General features: G+C 40.7%; 1 protein-coding gene across 1 annotated transcript in view; it reads right to left on the bottom strand.

Annotated features, from left to right (window-relative positions):
- Positions 1-19,241: 19,241 nt before the first annotated feature.
- The window catches only part of st8sia1 (ST8 alpha-N-acetyl-neuraminide alpha-2,8-sialyltransferase 1), a 24,121-nt gene continuing 20,508 nt past the window's right edge, over positions 19,242-22,854 (bottom strand). Inside the window, exons 4-5 of the mRNA XM_007564052.2 lie at positions 20,764-20,856; positions 19,242-20,394 (exon numbers count right to left, since the gene is read on the bottom strand). Of these exons, the coding sequence (XP_007564114.1) occupies positions 19,914-20,394; positions 20,764-20,856 (574 nt within the window). The 3' untranslated portion in view covers positions 19,242-19,913. The remainder of the gene's footprint in view (positions 20,395-20,763; positions 20,857-22,854) is intronic.

Here is a 22,854-nt window from a genome sequence, read left to right as displayed (position 1 = left end):
CTCACTTTGCAGACCTTTGTCTCAGAGCCCGGAGCAGTTCCTGTTAAATCTAGCGTTAAATCAGAAAACTTGCAACTTTTCCAGAAATCAGAGAAGTCTACAGCGATCATGCCAAGCGGAATGAACCAAATCGTCACAGCCAACATCCTGAGGTTTATAGTCCAACCACTATTCTGGAACTTAACCTGGATTGAGTGGATGCATTTGGCAGAGGGAGACCCCGCTCGATCCACCACCTGTGTTTTGTTCAGGATTTTAGAAGATATCTTAGAGCTTTTTACAGCTACCGCTCAAGTTTGTCTTCCAAAGGACAGTTGCACGACTGATGCCATAAAAACAATCGTTGGCAACAAGGTGCCTGAAGCCTTTGCCATGGCCATAAAGGTTAGTGGAGATGTCCGGACAGAGCACACCGACAATCTAAACGATCTTATTGTCAAATATGTGGTGGAAAGAGTCAATTCCAGCGTAGACTCTGACTCTGACGACAACAATCACGTTGATCAACTGACCAACGGTATGGTTGAGGAAATCAAAGTGATGGTTAAGGATCTTCTTGTCAGATTGCATGCGTCTCGTAAGGAATCCAAGAAAGCCGGTGTCCGCCCAGTTGAGCCAACATCTATGCTCAAAGGTCTGAAAGGGAGGATCAAGGGTTTTTTCTCTAAGTTCACTCGGAAACATTCATCTAGGGTTGCTCCAGTGAACCTACCGAAAAACCCAGAGACCTCTCACACCATGGCCAACAAAACATCGGCCATGGCAGCCTTGACTTCTCCAGCGATCTTGTCAACAAAAGATCTGCTGGACGAGGAATTAGGACTGGAGCCCAGGTGTGATGAAATCTCACCTGTGGAGGCCTACTTTCCTTCAGATGATGTGTCGGACATAATAGATCTAGAAAACTATCTACCGGAGATCCTGTCAACCAAAGACCCACAGGAATTTGAACTGGAGCCAAGGTATAACATCGTACCCAGGGAGGCCTTCGTTGAACCTCTGCAGAAAAAGGTTTTCGAGCCAAAGCCCAGGTTTGATGAGTTCACACCTGTGGAACCATTCATGCCTTCTGTTGGGTCATTTAACAAGTGTCTGCTTAGGAGTTAGGTGTTTTTAAATTGTTTGGTTAGTAGTTAGTTAGGTGCTTTTTTAAATTGTTTGCTTAGGTAGTTAGGTCTTTTTTAAATTGTTTGCTTAGGTAGTTAGGTCTTTTTTAAATTGTTTGCTTAGGTAGTTAGGNGATCTTGAAAACTATCTACCGGAGATCCTGTCAACCAATGACCCACAGGAATTTGAACTGGAGCCAAGGTATAACATCGTACCCAGGGAGGCCTTTGTTGAACCTCTGCAGAAAGAGGTTTTCGAGCCAAAGCCCAGGTTTGATGAGTTCACACCTGTGGAACCGTTCATGCCTTCTGTTGGGTCATTTAACAAGTGTCTGCTTATTAGTTAGGTGTTTTTAAATTGTTTGCTTCATAGGTAGTTAGGTCTTTTTTAATTGTTTGGTTAGTAGTTAGTTAGGTCTTTTGTAGTTAGTTAGGTCTTTTTTAATTGTTTGCTTAGTAGCTAGTTAGGTCTTTTGTAGTTAGTTAGGTCTTTTTTAATTGTTTGCTTAGTAGGCAGTTAGGTGTTTTTAAATTGTTTGCTTAGGTAGTTAGGTCTTTTTTTAATTGTTTGGGTTTTTCAGTAGGTTCACTGGAGCAACCCTAGATGAATGTTTCCGAGTGAACTTAGTGATTTTTTTAAAGTTGAACTTAGGTGTCTTTAAATTGTTTGCTTAGTAGGTAGTTAGGTGTTTTTAAATTGTTTGCTTAGTAGATAGAGTGGATATAAAAAGTCTACGCAGCCCTGTTCAAATGCCAGGGTTTTTTTATGTAAAAAAAACATTTTCACAGCTTTTTCCACCTTTACTGTGACCTATAACCTGTACAATGCAATTGAAAGACAAACGTAAATCTTTCAGGGAGGTGCAGTAAAAACAAACTGAGATAATGTGGTTGCGTAAGTGTGCACACCCTTTTAGAACTGGGGGTGCAGCTGCACACACCTGTCACCAATTAAAGTGCCTCTGATAAAGTTCAGCTGTTCTAGTAGGCTTTCCGTAGGCACATCATCCAGCACAAGCCATGGTCCGCAAAGAGCTGCCACGGGATCAGATGGATCTCATTATTCAAAGATACCAGTCAGGTGAAGGATACAAAAGAATTTCCAGTTCATTAAATATGCCATGGAACAATATGAAGACTGTCATCAAGTGGAGAAAACATGGCACAACAGTGACATTACCAAGAACAGGACGTCCGTCCAAAACTGATAAGACAAGAAGAAAACTGGTCAGGGAGGCTGTCAAGAGGTCGACAGCAACACTGAAGGAGCTGCAAGAATTTCTGGCAAGTACTGGCTGTACTACAGTACTTGACAACAATCTCCTGTCTTCTTCATATGTCTGGGCTATGGGATAGGGTGACAAGACAGAAGCCTTATCTCTCAAAGAAACACATCAAAGCCCGGCTTAATTTTGCAAAAAGACATCTGAAATCTCCTAAACACATGTGGAAAAATGTGTTACAGTCTGATGAAACCAAGGTTGAACGTTTTGGACATACCGTAATTCCAAAAGGTATATTTGGGGCAAAAACAACACTGCCCCTCACCAGAAGAACACCATACCTACAGTGAAGCATGGTGGTGGTAGCATCATGCTTTGGGCCTGTTTTGCTTCAGCTGGAACCGGGGCCTTAGTGAGGGTGGACGGAAATATGAACAGTTCCAAATATCAGTCAGTCAGTGTTGGCATACTCATGCCGGTGGTCGCAGGTGCGATTCCCAGCCTGGTGACATTTGCCACATGTGTTCCAATGCTGCAACAAAACCTTAAAAAAAAAAAAAAAAAAAAGGCCACAGGGGCCAACAAAAAAAAAGGCTGGAGTCCAGAACTGAATCCCATCAAACATCTGTGGGGTGATCCGAAGAGGGCTGTGCACAGTAGATGCCTTCGCAATCTATCGGATTTGGAGCAGCAAAGAAGAGTGCTGTAATAAAAGCCAAGGGCTGCCACAAAGTTTTATTTTAAGGGTGTGCATATGAATGCAACCAGGTTATTGTAAATTTTTTATTTTATATTTGGTGTGTAGACTTTTTATATCCACTGTAGGTCTTTTTAAATTTGTTTTAGTACTTAGGTCATTTTAAACTTGGTTGTTTAGTAGTTAGTTGGATTTAAAATTGTTTCTTTAGTAGTTAGTTGGTTTTGAAATTGTTCCTTTAGTAGTTATTTGGATTTAAAATTGTTTCTTTAGTAGTTAGTTGATTTTAAAATGTTTCCTTTAGTAGTTAGTTGGTTTTAAACTTGCTTGTTTAGTAGTTAGTTGGTTTTAAAATTGTTTCTTTAGTAGTTAGTTGGTTTTAAAATTGTTTCTTTAGTAGTTAGTTGGTTTTAAAATTGTTCCTTTAGTAGTTAGTTGGTTTTAAAATTGTTTTAGTAGTTAGGTCCTCTCCATGGGCTGACACCTTATCGTGGTGGAGGGGTTTGAGTGTCCCAGTGATCCCAGGAGCTGTGCTGTCTGGGGCTTTATGCCCCTGGTAGGGTCACCCCAGGCAGCTAGGTCCTAGGTGAGGAACCAGACTAAGCGCAGCCCGAAGATCCCTTATAATGAGTTATAACAATGGACTTTGTTCCCTTGCTCGGACGTGGGCAAGGGAACACTTGCCCGCACTTGCCCTACTGGTAGTATCAACAGGCCACAAGGCACTCAGTTTGTTTTTCCCCACTCTGGGTAACACTTCCCCGTCAAGTGTTCCCCAGAGTGGGGATCCAGGCCTGGAGATGGGGCAGGTTGGCGAGCGCCTTGTGGGCGGGCTTTTACCCATGCTAACATTAGCAGGATGGCTGTCATTAGCATATTGAGTCACTAGTCTGTTGATACTACCAGTAGGATGAAGATTATCACTAGCATACCATACCAACTTCATTTATAAAGCACTTTAAAACAACCACAGCTGATACAAAACGTTAAAACACAACATAGCAATTAAAAAAAAATTAAATAAAAATAAATAAATAAATAAAATAAAAACTCTTACAGTTTAAAAACAAACATACAATTTAAAACTGGATCCCGCTGGAGTTGAAAGCCAAGGAAAATAGATGTGTTTTAAGACGAGCTTTAAAAGTGGACAGTGAAGGGGCCTCTCTAACGTGCAAAGGCAAGTCATTCAATAACTTAGGGCCCATGATAGAGAAAGCCCTGTCCCCTCCGAGCTTCCTTTCTTGATCTCGGTACCTCCAAGAGCAGCTGATCTGCTGACCTGAGAGACCGATAGGGTACGTAGGGGTGAAGAAGCTCAGAGAGGTAATCCGGGGCAAGTGATTATGCAGTGATTTAAAAACAAACATAAGAATTTTAAAATGAATCCTAAAATATACAGGTAGCTAGTGAAGTGAGGCCAGGACAGGGGTCACATGTTCCCTCTTTCGAGTTCCTGTCAAAAGTTGTGCAGCAGCATTCTGAACCAGCTGCAGACGTGAGAGCAGCGACTGACTGACTCCTAGATATGGTGAGTTACAGTAATCCAGTCGTGTCGAAATAAAAGCGTGGATCACTGTTTCAGTTAAAAACTGGACTTAACCATGGCTCTGATTTGGCTGTCTAATTTGAAATCACTTTCCACCTTAAAACCAAGATCTGTAATAACAGGTTATTACAGATCTAACACAAAATTAGTGAACTAACACAATCCAGTATGCTAACAGTGTATAAATTAAAATTATCCAAAATGCTAAGTTTAGCTTAAGTGATGCAAGTAGTATCAACATGCTAGTGATACTACTAGCATGCAGTATCACTAGCAGGTTGATACTACATGCTAGTATCAACATGCTAGTGATACTACTAGCATGTAGTATCACTAGCATGTTGATACTAGCATGTTGATACTACATGCTAGTGACACTAGCATGTAGTATCACATGCTAGTATGTGATACTACTAGCATGTAGTGTGATACTACATGCTAGTAGTATGTATTGATGGCATATTGATAATAGCCATCATTATGCCATCATTAGGATATTGATTAGCATATTGTCAGCCATAATGTTAGCATGATGGCTAAAATTAGCATGATGCTAATTAACATGATGCTAATATTATGCATGATGCTAATGCTAACATTAGCCTTATACCATACTGAATGGATTAAGTCAATTCAGTATGTAAGTAAGTAAACATGCTGGTGATGTCACAAGTGTCACTGTGATGTCACCACTAGCAAGTGTTAAATGAAAGCACTCTGTGGATTCAACTTTTACCAGCATATCATGGTATAGTGGTGTGTCATCACACATCACAGGTGTCATTCAGTATGCTAACATCATTCAGTATGCTAACATTAGTGTATAACTTAAAATGATCCAAAATGCTAAGGTTAGCATAAATGCTGTCGGTGACGTGTGATGTCACCAGCATGTTAATTTACAGTGACCTAATCCATTCAGTATGATAAACATTGCTAATAAATACGAAATTATGTAAAATGCCTAGTATTTTAGATACAAGGCTAATGTTAGCATGAGGGCATGGGGTTGCCACTTGTCCCGTAAAATATGGAATCATATTTGGCTGTTAAATGTTGTGTGAACCAATACAATTTGTTGATTATTTCTATAAATGTCCAATACACACGCCCGTCACACACATATCAACACTAAGTGAAACAATAATGACCAAAATAAAACACAATCAATTATTCATTTCAAACCACCAAACCATGCGAGGCACGTTCAGCGTGTACACGGCTCTCTGATACACACTCAGGGAGAAAACGTCGAGTTTAAATGAAGGAACCCGTCGCGACTGCTAATCTGCCGGCTTCCTAAGCCATTCATGACACAAACAACTGTAGCTCCTCGTTTCTTCAGTTACTGAAATGCAGCACACAGAGGATTTTAAAGGATTTATCCAGGTAAATGTCCTTATAGACGCATTCAATTTTCATGGTGGATTACATTATTTTAAAAATATGTCACAGTTAAATATTTCTGCTGAATTTTAAAAAAGCATATATAAGCATTAAAACATGACACCGGACATTTTTTGATTTGACCAATTAGTCACAGCTTGGAGATATCAGGAAATTTGAATTTGTAGAAGTGAGACAACAACAAAAAAATACATTTTATTCTGTTTTTACAAACAGCAGTTGTTTGTTTTTAAAGGAGCTTTAAGAAGAGCTAGCAAGCCTGCCTGTGTGGCCTGCAGAGGCAAAGCATCTAATTTTTTTTTTTTAGCAGCACATCTTTGGGATTCTTCTGATCTGCTGACCCGAGAGATCGAAACAGTGCACAAACGGGTCACAGTTCAGGGAGATCAAGTGGAGCGGAGGAGTTAAGAAACTTTCAATTAAATCAAATAAGTTTAAGCCGGGTCTTGAAATAAACTGGCAGTCGGAGGATTGAGGCCAGAGTTGGAGAAATTGGCCCCCCGTAGTTTATTACAGAAATCCAGCTGGGACGTAACAAAAACAAAACCAAGGTTTACTGTCTCATAACACCTCAGCTGATAAAAACAAAATTTCCCCAAAGCACTTACTTGACTTTTTTTTTTTTTNTGTTTTTACAAACAGCAATTGTCTGTTTTTAAAGGAGCTTTAAGAAGAGCTAGCAAGCCCACCTGTGTGGCCTGCAGAGGCAAAGCATTTAACTTTTTTTTTTTTTTTTAACAGCACAGCTTTGGGATTCTTCTGATCTGCTGACCCGAGAGATCGAAACAGTCCACAAACGGGTCGGAGTTCAGGGAGATCAAATGGAGCGGAGGAGCTAAGAAACTTTCAAATAAATCAAATAAGTTTAAGCCGGATCTTGAAATAAACTGGCAGTTGGAGGATTGAAACCAGAGTTGGAGAAATTGCCCACCCTCCCGTAGTTTATTACAGAAATCCAGCTGGGACATAACAAAAACAAAACCAAGGCTTACTGTGTCATAACGCCTCGGCTGATAAAAACAAAATTTCCCCAAAGCACTTACTTGGCTTTTTTTTTTTTTTTTGGAATTGCTATCAGAAAGTTCCAAATTCAGTTGCTCCCAGATACCAGAGGACTCCAGTGGCCCCGTTTATGCTCACACAAAAAGGAAAATGCTATAAGGAGTGAACTATTTATCTGGTGTGACATTGAGCCTGGCGGCCTGGTAGCACTTTTCATAAATTGCTCTGGCAACTCCCAAAATGCTCTGTTGGTGGGCGTTCAAGACTCGGAAATGGTCCACTTAAGAAATTACTTATTGACATTCACTGGAAGTCGGCCTGGATTTATGCATATTGCTGCAATGCTCATGCATTAGATGGATGAAAAAAAAATCAAAGGATTGGTTTAGTTTTTCCCCCAATTTAGCCGTTTCCAGACAAGGTAAAACTCCTTCATGAATTCAACTGCAATGAAATAAACTATATTTTTTACCTTTTTTTTTTACATGAATAAATAAACCCATAACTTATTAAATGCATAATAAGCATACTGTCATAACTATCTCTTTCATTTATAAAAGAAAGATGTTCCACCTTGGACATTCAGTTTTGTTTCTTTACTCCTAAGAGCAGTGGAGCTGCTTTTTTTTTTCTTGACAGAAAAGGTGAACGTCATGAAATAAAAATGTGATTTGATCATCTGAAACAAAACCAGAAAAAAAAAAATCATTTTTTGAGCGCTGTGTTCATGTACTGGCACATTTAAATGAATTCTGATGAGATGGGCTTATTTTTTAAATAAATTTACTTATTTATACATTTATTTTAATTCGGGAAATCAGGACAGCGTTGTTGGGAAATTTGTCATAATGAATGTGATTTTTGTTTTATCCTCCTTCCTCCTTCTCGTAATCCTTTCCGCTCTGATACTTGTTGCTATGCCAACAGAGTGACCAGCTCTGCACAATATCACAGTTGTTCAGTCAGCAACCGTTGTGCCAGTTTCTTTTTCTTTTTTTCTTTATTATATTTTTTTTTAGGGAGAACATACTTGGCAACACTCTGTGCATGTTCCGTTCATTTCACTCGCTTCTTGTTTTTTGGTCTTAGCGTGGCTCCAGTCTGCACGCCCACGAACCACCTGCTGCACCGGTCTGCGCTTCCATCCATCACTCTGAGGGATGATTGGCTCCGACGTGTCTCAAATGCGGTTTAAAATCTGCACGCAGAAAAGGAATTTGGGATTTTGTTTTTGAAAAAAAAAAAACGTGCCCTTGTACTGTACAGTTTTGTTAGCAGTGTACGCGGAGTGTGCGTGTGTTTGCTGGTGTGAGGGTGGAAAAAAAAAAATCTCTCTCTTACAATTCCAGCTCACTGTGCTGCGACCCCTGGCACTAGCAGGATGTGGCTAATGAGAACTATAAATATCCTAGAGCACACCAAGCTGACACTCACAAGACCACCGCTTCTGCAGACGCGCACACACACACACACATGCATGCATGCACCAGTTCAGTCTCAGTCCCGCTTCTCCTCCCATAGGACAAGAGAGGGGAGGAAGAAAGTGTTGGAAATCTCTTCAGAAGCCTGATGCGGACCACCTACCCGCATCTCAACCCACACTGGCCACTGTTTGCCAGGACTAGACCCCGCACGCCTTCCAGCCTCGAACAACAGCGACGTGTGGGCGTTCAGACGGTTCGGTCAATAACTGCGACGGCGTGATGAACAACGGCGATTCAAATAGAGGGGGAGGACAGAGCCGTGGGCGGAGTGGAGAGGAACCAGAGCGTCCAGGAAGGAGAAAGGCTGAAGCATTAATTAAGGGGTCCCTTTTTGAACAAACACAGCGGAGCGTAATTGCGAAAAGGCAGAACGAGGACTCTCACAGTTTAATAACCGAATACGCGACACTGTATTTACACGAGAAAATCTAATACATCTTATTGCTTTTATTTCAAAACAGACTGTATATCACCATGGCAATAGAGAATAGCTTTTTTGTACTTCTATATTCTTTGCCATCCAGACCGCAGTGGACTGCTTAACAGACTATTTCACAGCTGGAGCTGGAGATGTGCAACCGCAACCACAACTCCTTGTATGGTTAAGAGTTAACCGACATAAATTCCCCTCAAACCACCACAGACCCATTAGGCCATGTGGTACTGCTGACTGACAATGCATGCTCATCTCTCAGCATTTCTCCTCCGCTGACTGATCGGTTATGTCTAACTGTTGTGCGTGTGCCACATACAAATTCAAGATAATCTATGCCTAACTAAGAAGCTGCTTAAATCAAAAGTGATTTAAGCAAAAATGAAAGGTGCGTTTGGATATGAGTTCTGACGCTGGAAGGTGACAAGACGGATTAATTGGATTTTTTTTATTTAATTTTTTTGGATTTCAAACTGATACGTTTGTCTGGGAATAAATGTAAAAAAAAAAAAGAAAAGGAGTAGCTTTTCTGTGAACACTTGTTGCTTACTGCGTGTCTCTCTGGGCTCAGCCCCCTCTCTCCTCCGGTGGAACACAGTGATTTGTTGTTGAGACCGGATGCAGTGAAGGCCGGGAGCCAGTCACGACACAGTGACTTCTGTAGACGCAACAAATAAAGAGAGACATCAAGGAGGAAAAAGTTTGTCATCTGCTCGTCCGTGCAGGATCCCGTTTTTATCACAGTAAATTGATTGTTATTGATGCTGGGACCGATACTTTTGTTTGGAAGGGTGTGCCTTTTCTTTTCTTCAGATCATGCGCTCTGCTTTTGACAGTTTGCACAGCTTCGCAGTTTCATCCGACATAAACTTCCGCGCACACATAATCGAATTAGTATGATACAGACTGTCTTCATTTGTCTCCAGCGTCCCAATTACCGGAGCTTTTAGCGGATCTCGATCAAATGATCTCATCTTATCTTTTGCGCCGGTGGCTCAAGCCACAAAAAGCTTCTGTTACTGACCAGGGAGATTGATTTTCATTGGTCTGGGAGGAGCGAGGCAACTCCATTGGTCCACGGGACATTTAGCTGCAGCCACTTCACTGTTCCTCTTCTCTCTGTCCCAGAATGACTCCATCCTGCTCCCTCTGAACAGGACTGCTACAAAAGAGATGACTGGATGCTCTTGGTATCACATTCAGACTGAAAATGATAACCGAACCAAGATCAGAAATGACAAAGTGAAAGCTTTTTCTTCTTCTTCTTCTTCTTCTTCTTCTTCTTCTTCTTCTTCTTCTTCTTTTTTTTACTGTTCTCATTGTAACATTTAAGCAGCAAATTGCGGTTGAGAGCTAATTAGATTAGCCCTGAACTGCGGCTAATATTTAATAATTAAGTCCGTAACAGCTTCCTGTAAAATCTGAAACCTAGACGACGGAACGGGGAAGTGTGATCTCTCGTTTACGTGTCCAGTACATATTTAGCACAGTGAGTCAGCAAAGTGACAGGGTCAGTCACCAGATGTGCTGACCTGTGGCTGTGACCTCAGAGGTCGTGAAAACAAAGGCACAGTTTTCATATCACAGCTATCAGTGCCTCCAAATTCCTATCCTCAAAAAATATTCTTTAAATGACTCTTACTTCTATTTTCCGTGTGCACAAGTCTTCTTGTCGGGACACCCTTTTTTTCTTTTTCTTTCCACAAACAGTGAATTTCCAAATTGGCTCAAGCCGCACTGCAGCCTGTAAAGCTCACATCCGTCTGCTCCACTCAGATGCGCAGCGTGGGCCATTTCCGAATTACCCATCACCCATTGAAATGCGTCCCTGAGGCTTTTTTTTTGCGCCCTTCCCCCTCCAGCCTTTGGCTCGGCTGTGCATTACATTATAGACTGAAAGAGAGAGAAAGTTGGCATGCCATCAGGAAAGAAGCCAGAACCCAGAAAAAGACAGATGCCCTTCCACTTCTCTCTTCCTCTCTCTCTCTGCTTGTACATATTGAAAGTGAAACCCTTCGGTTGTTATCACATGATGCTCCAACAAATCTGCATGCATGGACAGGTCTGTCTTCTTAATCATCTCCTTCTGTCATCAAAAAAACCCACCCCGTCTCAATTCCCAAACGGAGCCCTAAAAGCCAGGTCTATTGCTGCGCCAAACTCTGCCGATCAAGGATTTATAGGGATCAACTTTTCATGACCAAACACATTTAGGTTCAAATGTATTTTTGCTTTATACGCTCATCTAGAAAAAAGCTGGATCACTGAAAAGCTCAGTGATCCAGCATTGGAGCAGTGGACTGGTGGTCCCCTCTTTCCGCTCATCCTCGTCATTCTTCCGCTGACGGCGCTACAAGTGACGGGCAAATCCTACAGGGTTCCAAAGTGAGGCCCCGTGTCCCTAATTGGCAGTGGGATGATGAGACCTGACATTAGAGGCCTGTGGGGGGAAACATGTTTTTATTCACACATCCCAGAGCCTCTCTTCGAGGTTGTCTCCGTCATGTCTTCTTCCCTTGAGCGTTGAGAGAGAACAGAGAGATCAGGCAAGGCCACTGATTCTATGAAGGGCATGAGAAAATAGTTCTGACGGGTTGGCATACTCTGATAAAGGGCACGGATATCATTAATCCATGTTTTTTTTTATTATTTTATTTTATTTGGATTATTCTTTTTAAGAAATGAGAAACAAATCTGTTCACAGAGTTCTGCTTTATTGTGATCACAGGAGTTTTACTGTACAGCCATTCCGCTCTGTAAATACGCCAGCCCAAATGAGTCTTTGAGCACTATAAACTGACTTGGTATGTCAGAGACAGATTAAAAATGTCCTCAGCCTAAATGAACAGAAACGTGCTTGGAACCGCACTGAAAACCCAAAACAGAAAAGTCATTAAGTACTTATTCCTTTTGGTGATGTTTGATGGGGTTGCCTCTTTTTTTTTCTTTTCTTTTTTTTTTGCCCGCTGAAATGATTTAGCTCAAAACAGTTTTCGATATCGGATAAAGATAACCAGAGTAAACACAAAAAAAGAGAAAAAAGAAAAGAAAAACACTAGTAAAAGAAATGCAGCTGTCTAAAGTCAAACCTCAGATTTATCTCCTTTCTAACGCAACCTGGAAGGCTTATCTACCGCTAAGTCAATTAAACTGGATTTATTACACATTTCTTTTGATTGATCACTTTGTCACTGAGCATAATCACATTAGGTTTTAAAAGAAGCATGGTTGAATGGAAACAGGGAGGCACTTGTAATATTTCAGTCAGTGCCTCTGAGTTGCAATTTTCTACAAAAAAAAAAAAAAGCAATTATCTGGCTCGCCAGGTAAAAGACGGAGGATCTTACGTCATTAACGTGAGCTATACATCATAATTCTGCACCAGAAGAAGCCCGACACAACGAGTTAGAAAATTGGATTAGGATCTAATCTAATTTGCCAGAATTTTCTAATCTAATACTTCCAGAAAATTGCAAAACCGAGTTCCGTTAAGTCACGGCTAAAAAGCCCTTGTAACATTAAGTGAAACATTGATTAATTCTAGTCTGGATTAGAACTTTTTGTTACTTCTTTATCTTTTGCCACTGCAATATACTGGTTATCTTTTGTTTAATGATGCTTTTATTACGCAAATCACTGTGAACTGCGTTCGCTGCTGAATGTGCTGCACAAACAAGCTTCCCTCGACTTAAAAATCATCGGTTTTAGGGGGTTTATATAAAGTTACAAACGTTAAAGTTGGATGAAATGCGACATGAAAATAGATGAGCTTTCTCTTTCCTTTTTCTCTTGGACTCGAGAAAACCCAGATGAACCAACAGCCGGAAGCGACGTGACCTCAAGCCGTCCATAGGAGCTGCTTCGGCGTCGTCTCTGGTGAAGTCGGGTTTGTTTGAATAACACAATAAAACGTAACGCAAGTGAAAGCGAAACAAAAGCAGTGGCAGAATAAAGAGAAGAAATCAAAAGCTGCAAACCAGACCTGGAGGAATCCATCTTAGTGTGTCAGATTATAAAGTCACAGGTCGGCTTGTCAATTTGTCCACGGCCGACAAATTGTCATTGTTTTTCTATGCATACAGTTTTGGAGAGTATCATTTAGTTTTTTTTCCCCCCGCCACCCGTCTGTCTTGGACGCCGTTTTGACTTTAATTCCCAAATATTTGAGTCAAATTTGAACTCAATTAAAAATGACCTGACAGAGCTAACGTTTAATTAAAATAATAATAATAAAAAACAATTCAAGTAACACAGTGACTGATACTTCTTCAGTGGAAGATTGAGCTTGATAAAACATAGATGTCAGGTTTAAAGGCCGACTCGAGTGTCCTTCTGTTATTCGTGTTCCTGTTAATATTACAGAATATTCCTGTCAGGACTAATCTCCTATCTGTGACGCATGTTGATTAGGACTGTTTAAATCGCTGCAGGAGATATCATCAACATCCACGTCGACAACCTCCACAACAGAGGAGCAAACAAAAACAAAACAATAAAAAGCAACACGACATGCTTCCGCTTGACTCGGCACGTAAAAACCCGCTAACTGTCACCCTCAAAACACTTCATGTAAGTCGGTGGGTGCATGAGGGCACTGGTGTTATCGTGACTGTTAAGGGGCTAAAACGCAAGCACACTCTGAACTCAATGCATTCGGACGGCTTTGGCAGGAAGGAGACTTTGAAATACAAATCATTGATTGAGTAAAGTGCAGATCAGGTCTGTTGTTATGCCAACTTTCCAGACCGCTCAGGTCTTCCTTTTCAAGTCTAATGTGCATCCCCAAAATCAGAGCCAAACATGGAGCATTAGCATCCAGCTTCTACGCTCCTGTGACCTGGAATGAGCTTTCAGAAAAAAAAACTGCAAACCCCCCACCCCCTAAAGAAAAAAAAAAACAACAAAAAAAAAAAAACTCTGAAAACACTGAGTTCTTTCCAATCAAGGCCAAAACCCTATCAGCTTGGAGCTGCCTTTAATTAATCACAGCTGGAAGAATCATAAACTGCAGTCCGTCTTCAAATCCATCATCATTTTTACTTTGAATCTGCAAAGCACAGCCATTATGGACCGCTCAGCCTTCTATTACAGACTCCAAGAGGTGTGATCTGACCATCCAAAAATAATGTTTACCAGGAGTTTCCTGACCAGGCATGACTCTCCGCATGTCCAAACCTCACTGAATGCAGCCTTTCATACAAGTACCAGAGTGCGCTCTCAAATTAAAATAGGTTCCCAGTTTAAAAAAAAACAAGGTTACAGAAAAGTGTTTAGAAAATCAGACAAGCTTAAATCTAACACTGATATGCTGAATCTGTGTGGAGAAGTGTCAATTGGAATATTAAATATTCATGTGCTTAATATATCTTTATCCCCTGTGAGGTTTTTGCTTTGAAATGATCATAAAACTCTGGCATAGCAACAGAGGTGTGTGTGACAGACTTTGTTTTGGCGACTACACAATGGGAACTGACATTCTATGGGAATGTAATATGTAATATGACATAAAGGATGACTTTAACAATGTGGACTTTTGTACTTTATGAAATCCAAAGTAATAAAGCCATGCAAAAGTAAAAAAACCCAAAAATAACAGGAGTTAATTTTCCTTTCGTTGTTAATCTGTGATCTCAGTGCCACGGATAAGACGGTCGTTTCTTCGTAACGGAAAAGGTTTAGCTCTGAGCAGAGGAGGCCTGAGATGAAGCTTCTGCTGACATCTTTAAAAAATTCATGTCCCATAAAAACCAAGCGTGCAGACAGGGCTGCGGAGAGCACAGTGGATTCCCGTGAATGCCTACGGTCCTCAGAAGCAGAACGGTGTGTGTGGCCGAATTACTGCGCGCACATGCAAGATAAAGATAAAGCAAATCCTCCTCTACAGTAGATGTGGCTCTGTTTGACATTTCTCCTTAAGAATGAGGGGAACTCTCAGGGGAAAGCAACAAAAAAAAAAGAAAACCTTTTTTTTTTTTAGATTTTTTCTTTTTATTTGATTCTGGTGTTGAAGTTTAACATGGGTATGGTTGTTTTGTGATTTTCTTTTTTTTTTAGCCATAAACAGTCAATTTCAAACAAAACCTTTAGTTTTATTTTTACATGCTCAAGCTGGGTTGCTGACATCAAACTGGACAAAATGGTTTAAAATCAAAGTGGTACAAAGGGGGGAAAAAAATCTTTGAAAAGTGGATCTCCTTCCTCATTTTGCATCAAATGCTGCAGGTGAAGACAAAGGAAAAAAAAAAGAACATTTACATGTTAAATAAAAAAAAATGATTCATCGCACTTGGGCTTAACTGCATTGACACGATCAGACAAGTTTGTTCCAACACAATTCATCATAGCACCATAACTAAAACTGTAAGGTTATGTATGCTAAATTACAATAAACCTGATTTTACAATTTATTGAAAGAGTAAGCCACTATTAAGCCACATGGTGAACACTTTGCCAGTCTGTACCTTGTATGCTAAATGCGGGTTGTTAAGAAATTGACAAAAAAGAAAAGTGCAAAATAAAAATAAAAAGAGTTATGCAGTTAGAGCAACATCAATGTTTGGCTTGTGATGTCTCAATCGGCCTCAACATAACGGCGTTAATATAAGTTGGTATATGTAGTTTGCAACCCTAAAAAATGAAACCTGTGCTGTGATGCTAGCTAAAAAAAAAACAGACTAAACAAATTTTGCACTATTGTCTAATCATCTCATACAAAATTATCTTTTTCTTGTCCTAATTTTACAAATCTCTTGGATTGGGGACTAGGACTTTGTCAGACCTTTTCAGATTAAATTAAAGTTTCCTTCATCATCTGTTGAATTTGTGCAGCTGTGCTGGCTTTGTGAAAGGCCTGCGCACAAGAGTTTTTGTTTAAAGCCACTGCGTCAAACTAACGGTGTTTTACGGTGGTATGAGTATTTAGTACCATGTAAATGTATTTCTATTAATCCATCCGCTGTGCAGTGACAGGGAGGAACTGCAGCAGGCAACAGGCTGGTGTTACCAAAATGTCCTCTAATGTAAGCAAGCAAGTTGCAACGTACGTCAGATGACTTGTAAAAAAAAAATATGCTTACATAAAACAAACAAACAAACAAAAAACAACCCGTCACTTGTGGGGACATTCACATCAGCCAGATACAATGTCTAGTGCTCAAGCAACAGTAAGATTAAATATTCCTTTGAGACCGATAAAGTTACATTAGAATCCCTGCCCAAAACTTCCCTGTCATCGTCCACTTCATTCAGTATTATTATACTCAGCTGAAATGCCTCGATTTGTTTCAAACAATGAAAAACTCAAGACCGAATACACAAACTCTTAAGAAAAGCCTTTAGGCCGCAGAACAAAACAAGCAGTGAGACTATATTACAAACTTTACAGTAAAAACAGGCGATTTTGCCCATCGGAGAACTCCACCTGCTGGTGATGCACTAGAACGCGGTTAAAGCAGGAAACGCGTTTTAAAAATATACTAACCGTAATCCAAGACTTGCCAACTAGCTGCATATGAAAATGTCCAAAAAAAAAACCTCTCTGTAAAATTGCATTAGTCCTAAAAAGAACTGTATGCGAATGTGAGATGGTCGTTTGCAACAGCCGTTTTATTATTTAACAGTCAACCAGCACAGCAACTAAGAAATAAATCATCTAAAGCTTCAAATATTTGCTAAAGTGAGCCGTTTTGAAGCATTTCTTCACAACTAGGCATGCAGCCACTAAATTCCAGATGATGGGAATAATATGCGCCACCACTGTTTCTTAAAATAGCAGACATATGTTGTTCATATGGGCGTTTTAGCACATCAAAATGCGATTAAGAAAAAATAGCATCTCTAGTTTGATCACCGTTTTAAATAATTCGAAAAATCTACTCCTGCTGTGTGAATCGCAAAGCTCACAGCGTAGCGAGAGAAGCATACCTGTGATTTATTTCAACTGAAGCTCAACTAATTATGTCAGATCTAAAACTAATTTGCCCCTTTTCCACAAGACCAAAGTTTACATCACATTTTTTTTTCACTTCACATTTGCACAAAAAGATGAAAAGATGAAGCTGGCGGGCAGGAGTTTTCGCTTGTCCCGGCCGACTTTTACTGACGGCTTGGGGAACAAAAAAACAACAACAAAAAAACAAAAGAAAAGGATAAAAATCGATGGCTCAAAAGCGCCTATGTATTAAAAAGTCATCATGCTTAATTACAGTTAAACTTTGACAGATCATTCGTTTACAATACTGGGCAAAAGACGACAAATAAAGATGCAGATAAAAAAAAAAAAAACAATCGTTGAAGTTGAATGGACTGCAGTAAAAACTATTCAGGATTTTTTGTTTTGTTTTGGAATAATTCACATTAAAATTACATTTACATAGCAAATGAGGTTTGTAACCTCAAACAGAAGAGAGTCAAACACACATGCTCGGCATTAGATATGCACTGCCCTTTTTAAAGGAATAGTCTTCTATTAAAAAACAGAACTCCATTTTCCTTCTCATTATTGTGAGTCTGAGGATCACTGGTCATGCTAACTTGGCATTTCAGGCTAACGAGCAAGGCAGTACAGGAAATAGAACGTAAATCTATCAGTGCAATTAGTCAGACTAACATTCACTTAAACAAAAAACAAACAAACAAAAAAAAAAACTTAGATAAAACCCAAGCCTGCACTCTGATGGTACTCTGCAGGGTAATCTTTACAGGGTAAATATAATTTTTGGTGTCAAATTTTAAAAGCTTAAAAACAATGACAAGAAAAAGAAAGAAATGATGTGATTTATTGGTATTGCAGCTATTATGTTTTACACGATCACAGCAGAGTTTTGCTTATAGAAAGAATTTCTCTGTTGTTAAAAATGCTAGTCAGAAGCAGGCAGGAATTTAAATCTACCTGAATGGTTGCAGAGAGTGCTTTTACGTCCTGAGGTAGGGTGCCAGTCAGTTGGGTCTCCAAGCTAATTGTTAGACAACATTTCTCCTGACTTTCTTTTTGTCCCTGGAAAAACTGACCGATAATATGTTGCCTATAAATTTGCGCTTGAGTTTTAGAATCCAGCTCTCTTTCTGGATGGCCATTTTCTAATGTCTCAAACCCCAGGATTGGTAATATCACTTTTTGGCGACTTTTAGTAGTCGGGCACAAATGAGCATGAAAAAGAAAACGTTTCAAATATGATGATTAACGCCCCTCAATGTAGAGAGCGGCATGTTTTGTTACAGTCATTGATTTCTCTTCACAAAGCCACAAAAGGCTTCTGATTAGCGATTCATAAAAACGGCAACACGTTTCTTTTTTCTCGACAGCACTGAAAACCGAAAAAGTAAGCATCACCAACTGCATCGCGTCAGCCACACCAGTGAGAAGTTCACGAGGGATTCTCCTCTAATTCATCTAAAAGGCACTGGACCTCATTCAGCTTTACAGACGGAGCAGATAAGAACGTACAGCACTAAACTTCCAAACACGTTTGGTACCTCCAGCAGCGAGGACTGCGGTTCACATCCCGCGTTCCCCATGCAGAGTTCTCAATTGTTGCACCATCATGTATGGCACAATAGCACATACGAGAGTACATTTTTAAGGAAAAAAACAAAACAAAACAACAACAACAAAAAAAGACGCCATCAAATAAATAAGTAATGCGGGTTTTGCATGTATACAAAAAAAAAAAGTCCATTTGATTTGATTTTGAAGGCAAAAAAAATAAAACAAAATATCATAAGAAGAGTTCAGGACAGAGGCTCAGCTGCGCCTGTTCTCTGAGGCCAAAATGATCGATAACCGAGTGCAACGGGTTCACTATTTACTCAACGAGGTTTCCTACATCTAATGGGGGGAAAAAGCAACACTGACTGAAAGCCCCGCTTTGTGCCATCGAGTTCCTCTTCATGTGTCGGTGTCCTCTTTATATCAGCGTCTCCTCGTTTCAGAGCGCAAGCAGCACGAGGACTGGGTGGCAGAGCATGAAAGAGTCCACTGTTCCCCTGGTTTGGCACTTGACAAGTATAGTCCTGCTACCAGGGGGCCGACTTCCAGCAAGGCTCTCTACAGAAGTGGATTGGATTTAAACTAGGGAGCCTGCTTTTGCTGAGTTTCACCGAAAAACAAAAGGCAATCACCGTTAAAAGTGAAGCGAAAGCTGAGGTACCTATGTGTTTCGGCAGGAAAATATCTTCCCTCCCCTTGATGAACCACAAACACAATTCACATTAAAACCTAAAGAAAAGCAATAATAATAATAATAATACTAATAATAAAAACATCACATTTGGCAAACAAAGACAAGATACACAACAGCAGGTTTTCTCTTTTAGATCGAAGGTTTAAAATGCAACATGGCTTAACATTCTAGGGGATTTAATTCAGAAGAGTAAGTACATTGTATAACAGCTCCATTTGGAACGAGTCAGTTTGAGAAAAAAACTGAGATCACACCCTGAAAAAACAAAACACTTTTTGTTTTTTTTACCCCTTGCTCAATTAAATTCCACTTCTTTTCAAGCCACCAGGACACCATTATCTCTCCATTGTTCGTTGGGTTTCAGCAGTGCATTTTATTATTCCCCTTTGGCCCTTCGCTCCCTCTGCCTCCTTACATCAGAAACTCAGATGGGGGTTGGTCCACCTGCCACATGTGTCAGTCAAGAGGAAAATCCACCCCCCGACCCCCTTTCCTCTTTGGCAGCTGAGGCTTCCCGTGGAACACACTGTTCCACAGATGAGGGCAGATCCACGGAAAGTTTTGGGACTGTACGGAAGCTCTGTGTGTGTGTGTGTGTGTGTGTGTGCGTGCGTGCGTGTGTCAGGGAATAGACATTTTTATGATGAACAGGAATAAAAAGCAGGTAAATAAATAATCATGGGTGCAGTGTGGGTACCTCCCAAAGGTTATACTCTCACGCTTGTGAGAGTATAACCTTTACTCTCACAAGCGTCTTGATCTTTTGCAATCCGACCCTCTTCTCCTGCTCACCGTAATAACCTCACCGACGTCAGTGAGTCCGTAGGCGCCCTAATTCCCTTCACTCTGAGGTCGACAGCTTCCCACCTTCACTCGCAGGGTGCCGCTTTTGTGGAGGTGCCACAGCTGGACGAACTCCTCCGGCATGGCGTGGAACCACTTGCCGGGCAGAATGTTGTCGTAGTAATGGTGGCTGATGGGCTGCCCGTCCAGTCCGATGGAGAACGGCCAAAAGCCGTAAACCGTCACCTCGTCGCACATCCCCAGGGCCAGGCTGACCAGGAAGAGGCCCGTGGAGAGGCGCATGGCGTGGACGCCGCGCGCTTTCCAGAATTTGCCCACGTTGCGCAGGAAGTCGGGGTTGGCGAAGAGCATGGTGAGGTTGGAGGGGGAGTCCGTGATGGCGTAGTAGGCCCGGAGCGACGGGTCGGTGCCGGGCCTCATGGAGAACGCTGGCATGTAGATGAAGCTGGAGCCGTATGCCTTCAAATAGTCCACGAAAGCTTTTCTAGACCAGAAAAGGCCTTGGAATCTGAGGAAGAACAGGGAGAGTCGCTCTAAATGCCTCAGTGCAGTGAGTGAGATTAACAACCTGGAGTGAGTGAAGAGCGCTGCCCAGTTAAACATAACATAGTTTTACGGTGACTAAGAATGAAATCTGATCCAGTGTTTATATTTAATTAAGCCTTTAAATTATTAAAAGTCTAATCTTGTCAACGTTTAATAATTTTTTTTTTTTTTTTTTTTAGTGGCTGGCCTACCGCAACTAATCCAAGAGCTCATGAAAAGAAATCCTAGAATAATGTCTACACTGCTGCAGGTCTGATCATGATGACAGTCAAAACGCGTGATGATGGCCCGGAGTTGCTTTGACACTTCAGCACCTGAAGAAGCGCTTTACCTTTTCTCAATGATGCTGGGGTTGGCGGTGACCAGGTGGGTTTTGTTTCCCACGTCCTCCAAATATTCCTTCTTGAGCGGTGGAAGGTTGCACCTTGAGGAGTGAAAGGCCAATCATGAGAATTATTTCAATATAATCCAACATAAAGACCACAAATGTATTCATATAAGGTAAGAAACTAAATGTAATATGGGCCTCATTTTGTAAGATGCAAAAAGAAAATAATTTTATTTTCCATCCATAGCCACGCTGCCGTGGTAGAACAATTACGTTAACCAAATTAAACACGGAGATGTAGGTTTTATTAATTTAGTGTGGCGCAGCACAGCAAAGGAAAAGTAATGCAGAAACACCACTGAACAACATCTAAAAACCACTCGTATTCTTTTTTCCTCTCCCTCTCTCTCTGTGTCACCTGCACGATACATAAATCGGTAGCCATGGCAACTGAAAGACAACAGTTTCACTCATAGAGCAGAAAACACCCCAAAAAAAAAAACCCCATACAAAGAACAGAGCGTCGAGTCTGTTACAGTATTGTGCTTTCAGGCTTTGCGTTTATTTTGCAACTATGAATAAGTAACGGTCTGAACGCAGCAGTGGTCGGTTAGCTGATTTAAACGCATGATGATCTGATACTGATGATCTGTTAGTATGTTTATGTGAGTCGCCCTTTTTTTTTTTTTTTAACTGAACCAAAACGCACAGAATTGAGAGAGACAGCAAACTCAAACTGTGGTGGTGGCACTTCCAGTGTCAGCTGCCACAGGTTAATATTGAACAATGAATATGCATACGTTTATTTCAAAGAAAACAACCCTGTGGAACACGATAACCTTGGACCTTGTTATTTAGTTGTCATGGTGATAATTAAAAAGCAAAGTATTGCGTCCCCTTTTTCTTCTATCCCACACCGTAGATTTGGGATTCAGTGTGCTACGTTGACAACTTGGCAGTTAACACCTGGTAGTTACGGTCGGTGAGTGTTTTTTTTTTTTGTGTGTTTTTTTTTGGCCCTCCAGCAGGGAGCTGGATTTGGAGGCCGGGATCTTTTGCATGTTGCACCCCGTTTCAACACGTCTGTGGAACCGTTTCTTAAAAAGCTTGCTGGTGCGGTTTATGGTGGATGTGCTTGGGTGTGAAATTAGAGTTAGTGACCTTATGAATCAGTGAATTAAAACCCCCTCACTAGGTTAAGGGGACCGATTATTGGGTGGCAACTTTTAAAGCATCGATCAATTCCCAAAGCATTGTGAACAAATATCACAAACTACTCCTGTAAGTCTAGGTTACAGTGTGGCTCAGAAAGAACCTGAAGAACCTGAATTACATGATGCACACTTGAGTGATTACGATTTCACTTTGAAGCACTGCTGACTTCCCGCTTGTTGCTGCAGGAAGCTGCAAAGCAACATAAATTTGCATCTATTACTCAGATGTGAACGTTAAGCACAGCTGGCAGTGAGTGAAAGGCTGAGTGCGCCTTGGAGACGCCACGCACTATTCAAGCTGTGAAAGGAGACGTGTGCTCTGTTAGCTACTGATTTTCCTTTGTTCCACTGTCTTTGCATCTCTCCATCCAATGCTGGGCATTCAAATGTGCGTTTTGTGCTGAATTTTTAGTGACATTTTCATCCCCAAAAAATTGGTCCATTTGGAAATCTGAATCGAATTCGGTTCCACAAGGTACATTTATTTCAGGAATTCAATTCAAAAAGTGAATCTTGTGCATTTGCATAGGTTCGCTACACGCAGAGCAACAGATTTCAGATGTTGGATTTCGTTTTTATTACCCAAGACCTAAAAACAAAAGAATAAAATTCAAACAAGCTTCACAGTAAAGTTTTACAATGAGGACTGACTGCCAACCCCGCCCCTTTCTTTGACGCATCTTCCAGAAAACCTGAAACTATAAGGAAGTCACAAATAGATTCACTTCAAATAAACAGTAGTCGTGTAGTCGTTACAGTTGTTGCACGGGAGGAATTTCTGCTGTAGAAAGTGAGTGAAAAAAATAACTATCAACACTAGAAACTTGCAAAACTAGAAAATTTTTCGCACAATGCAGATGATAAAGTTATCGACTTGGAT

This window comes from Poecilia formosa, unplaced genomic scaffold (genome assembly GCF_000485575.1).
Source record: "Poecilia formosa unplaced genomic scaffold, Poecilia_formosa-5.1.2 Scaffold154, whole genome shotgun sequence".
NCBI lineage: Eukaryota > Metazoa > Chordata > Actinopteri > Cyprinodontiformes > Poeciliidae > Poecilia > Poecilia formosa.
The sequence above is the reverse complement of the archived record's forward strand: the minus strand, read 5'-3'. Positions and strand labels throughout refer to the sequence as shown.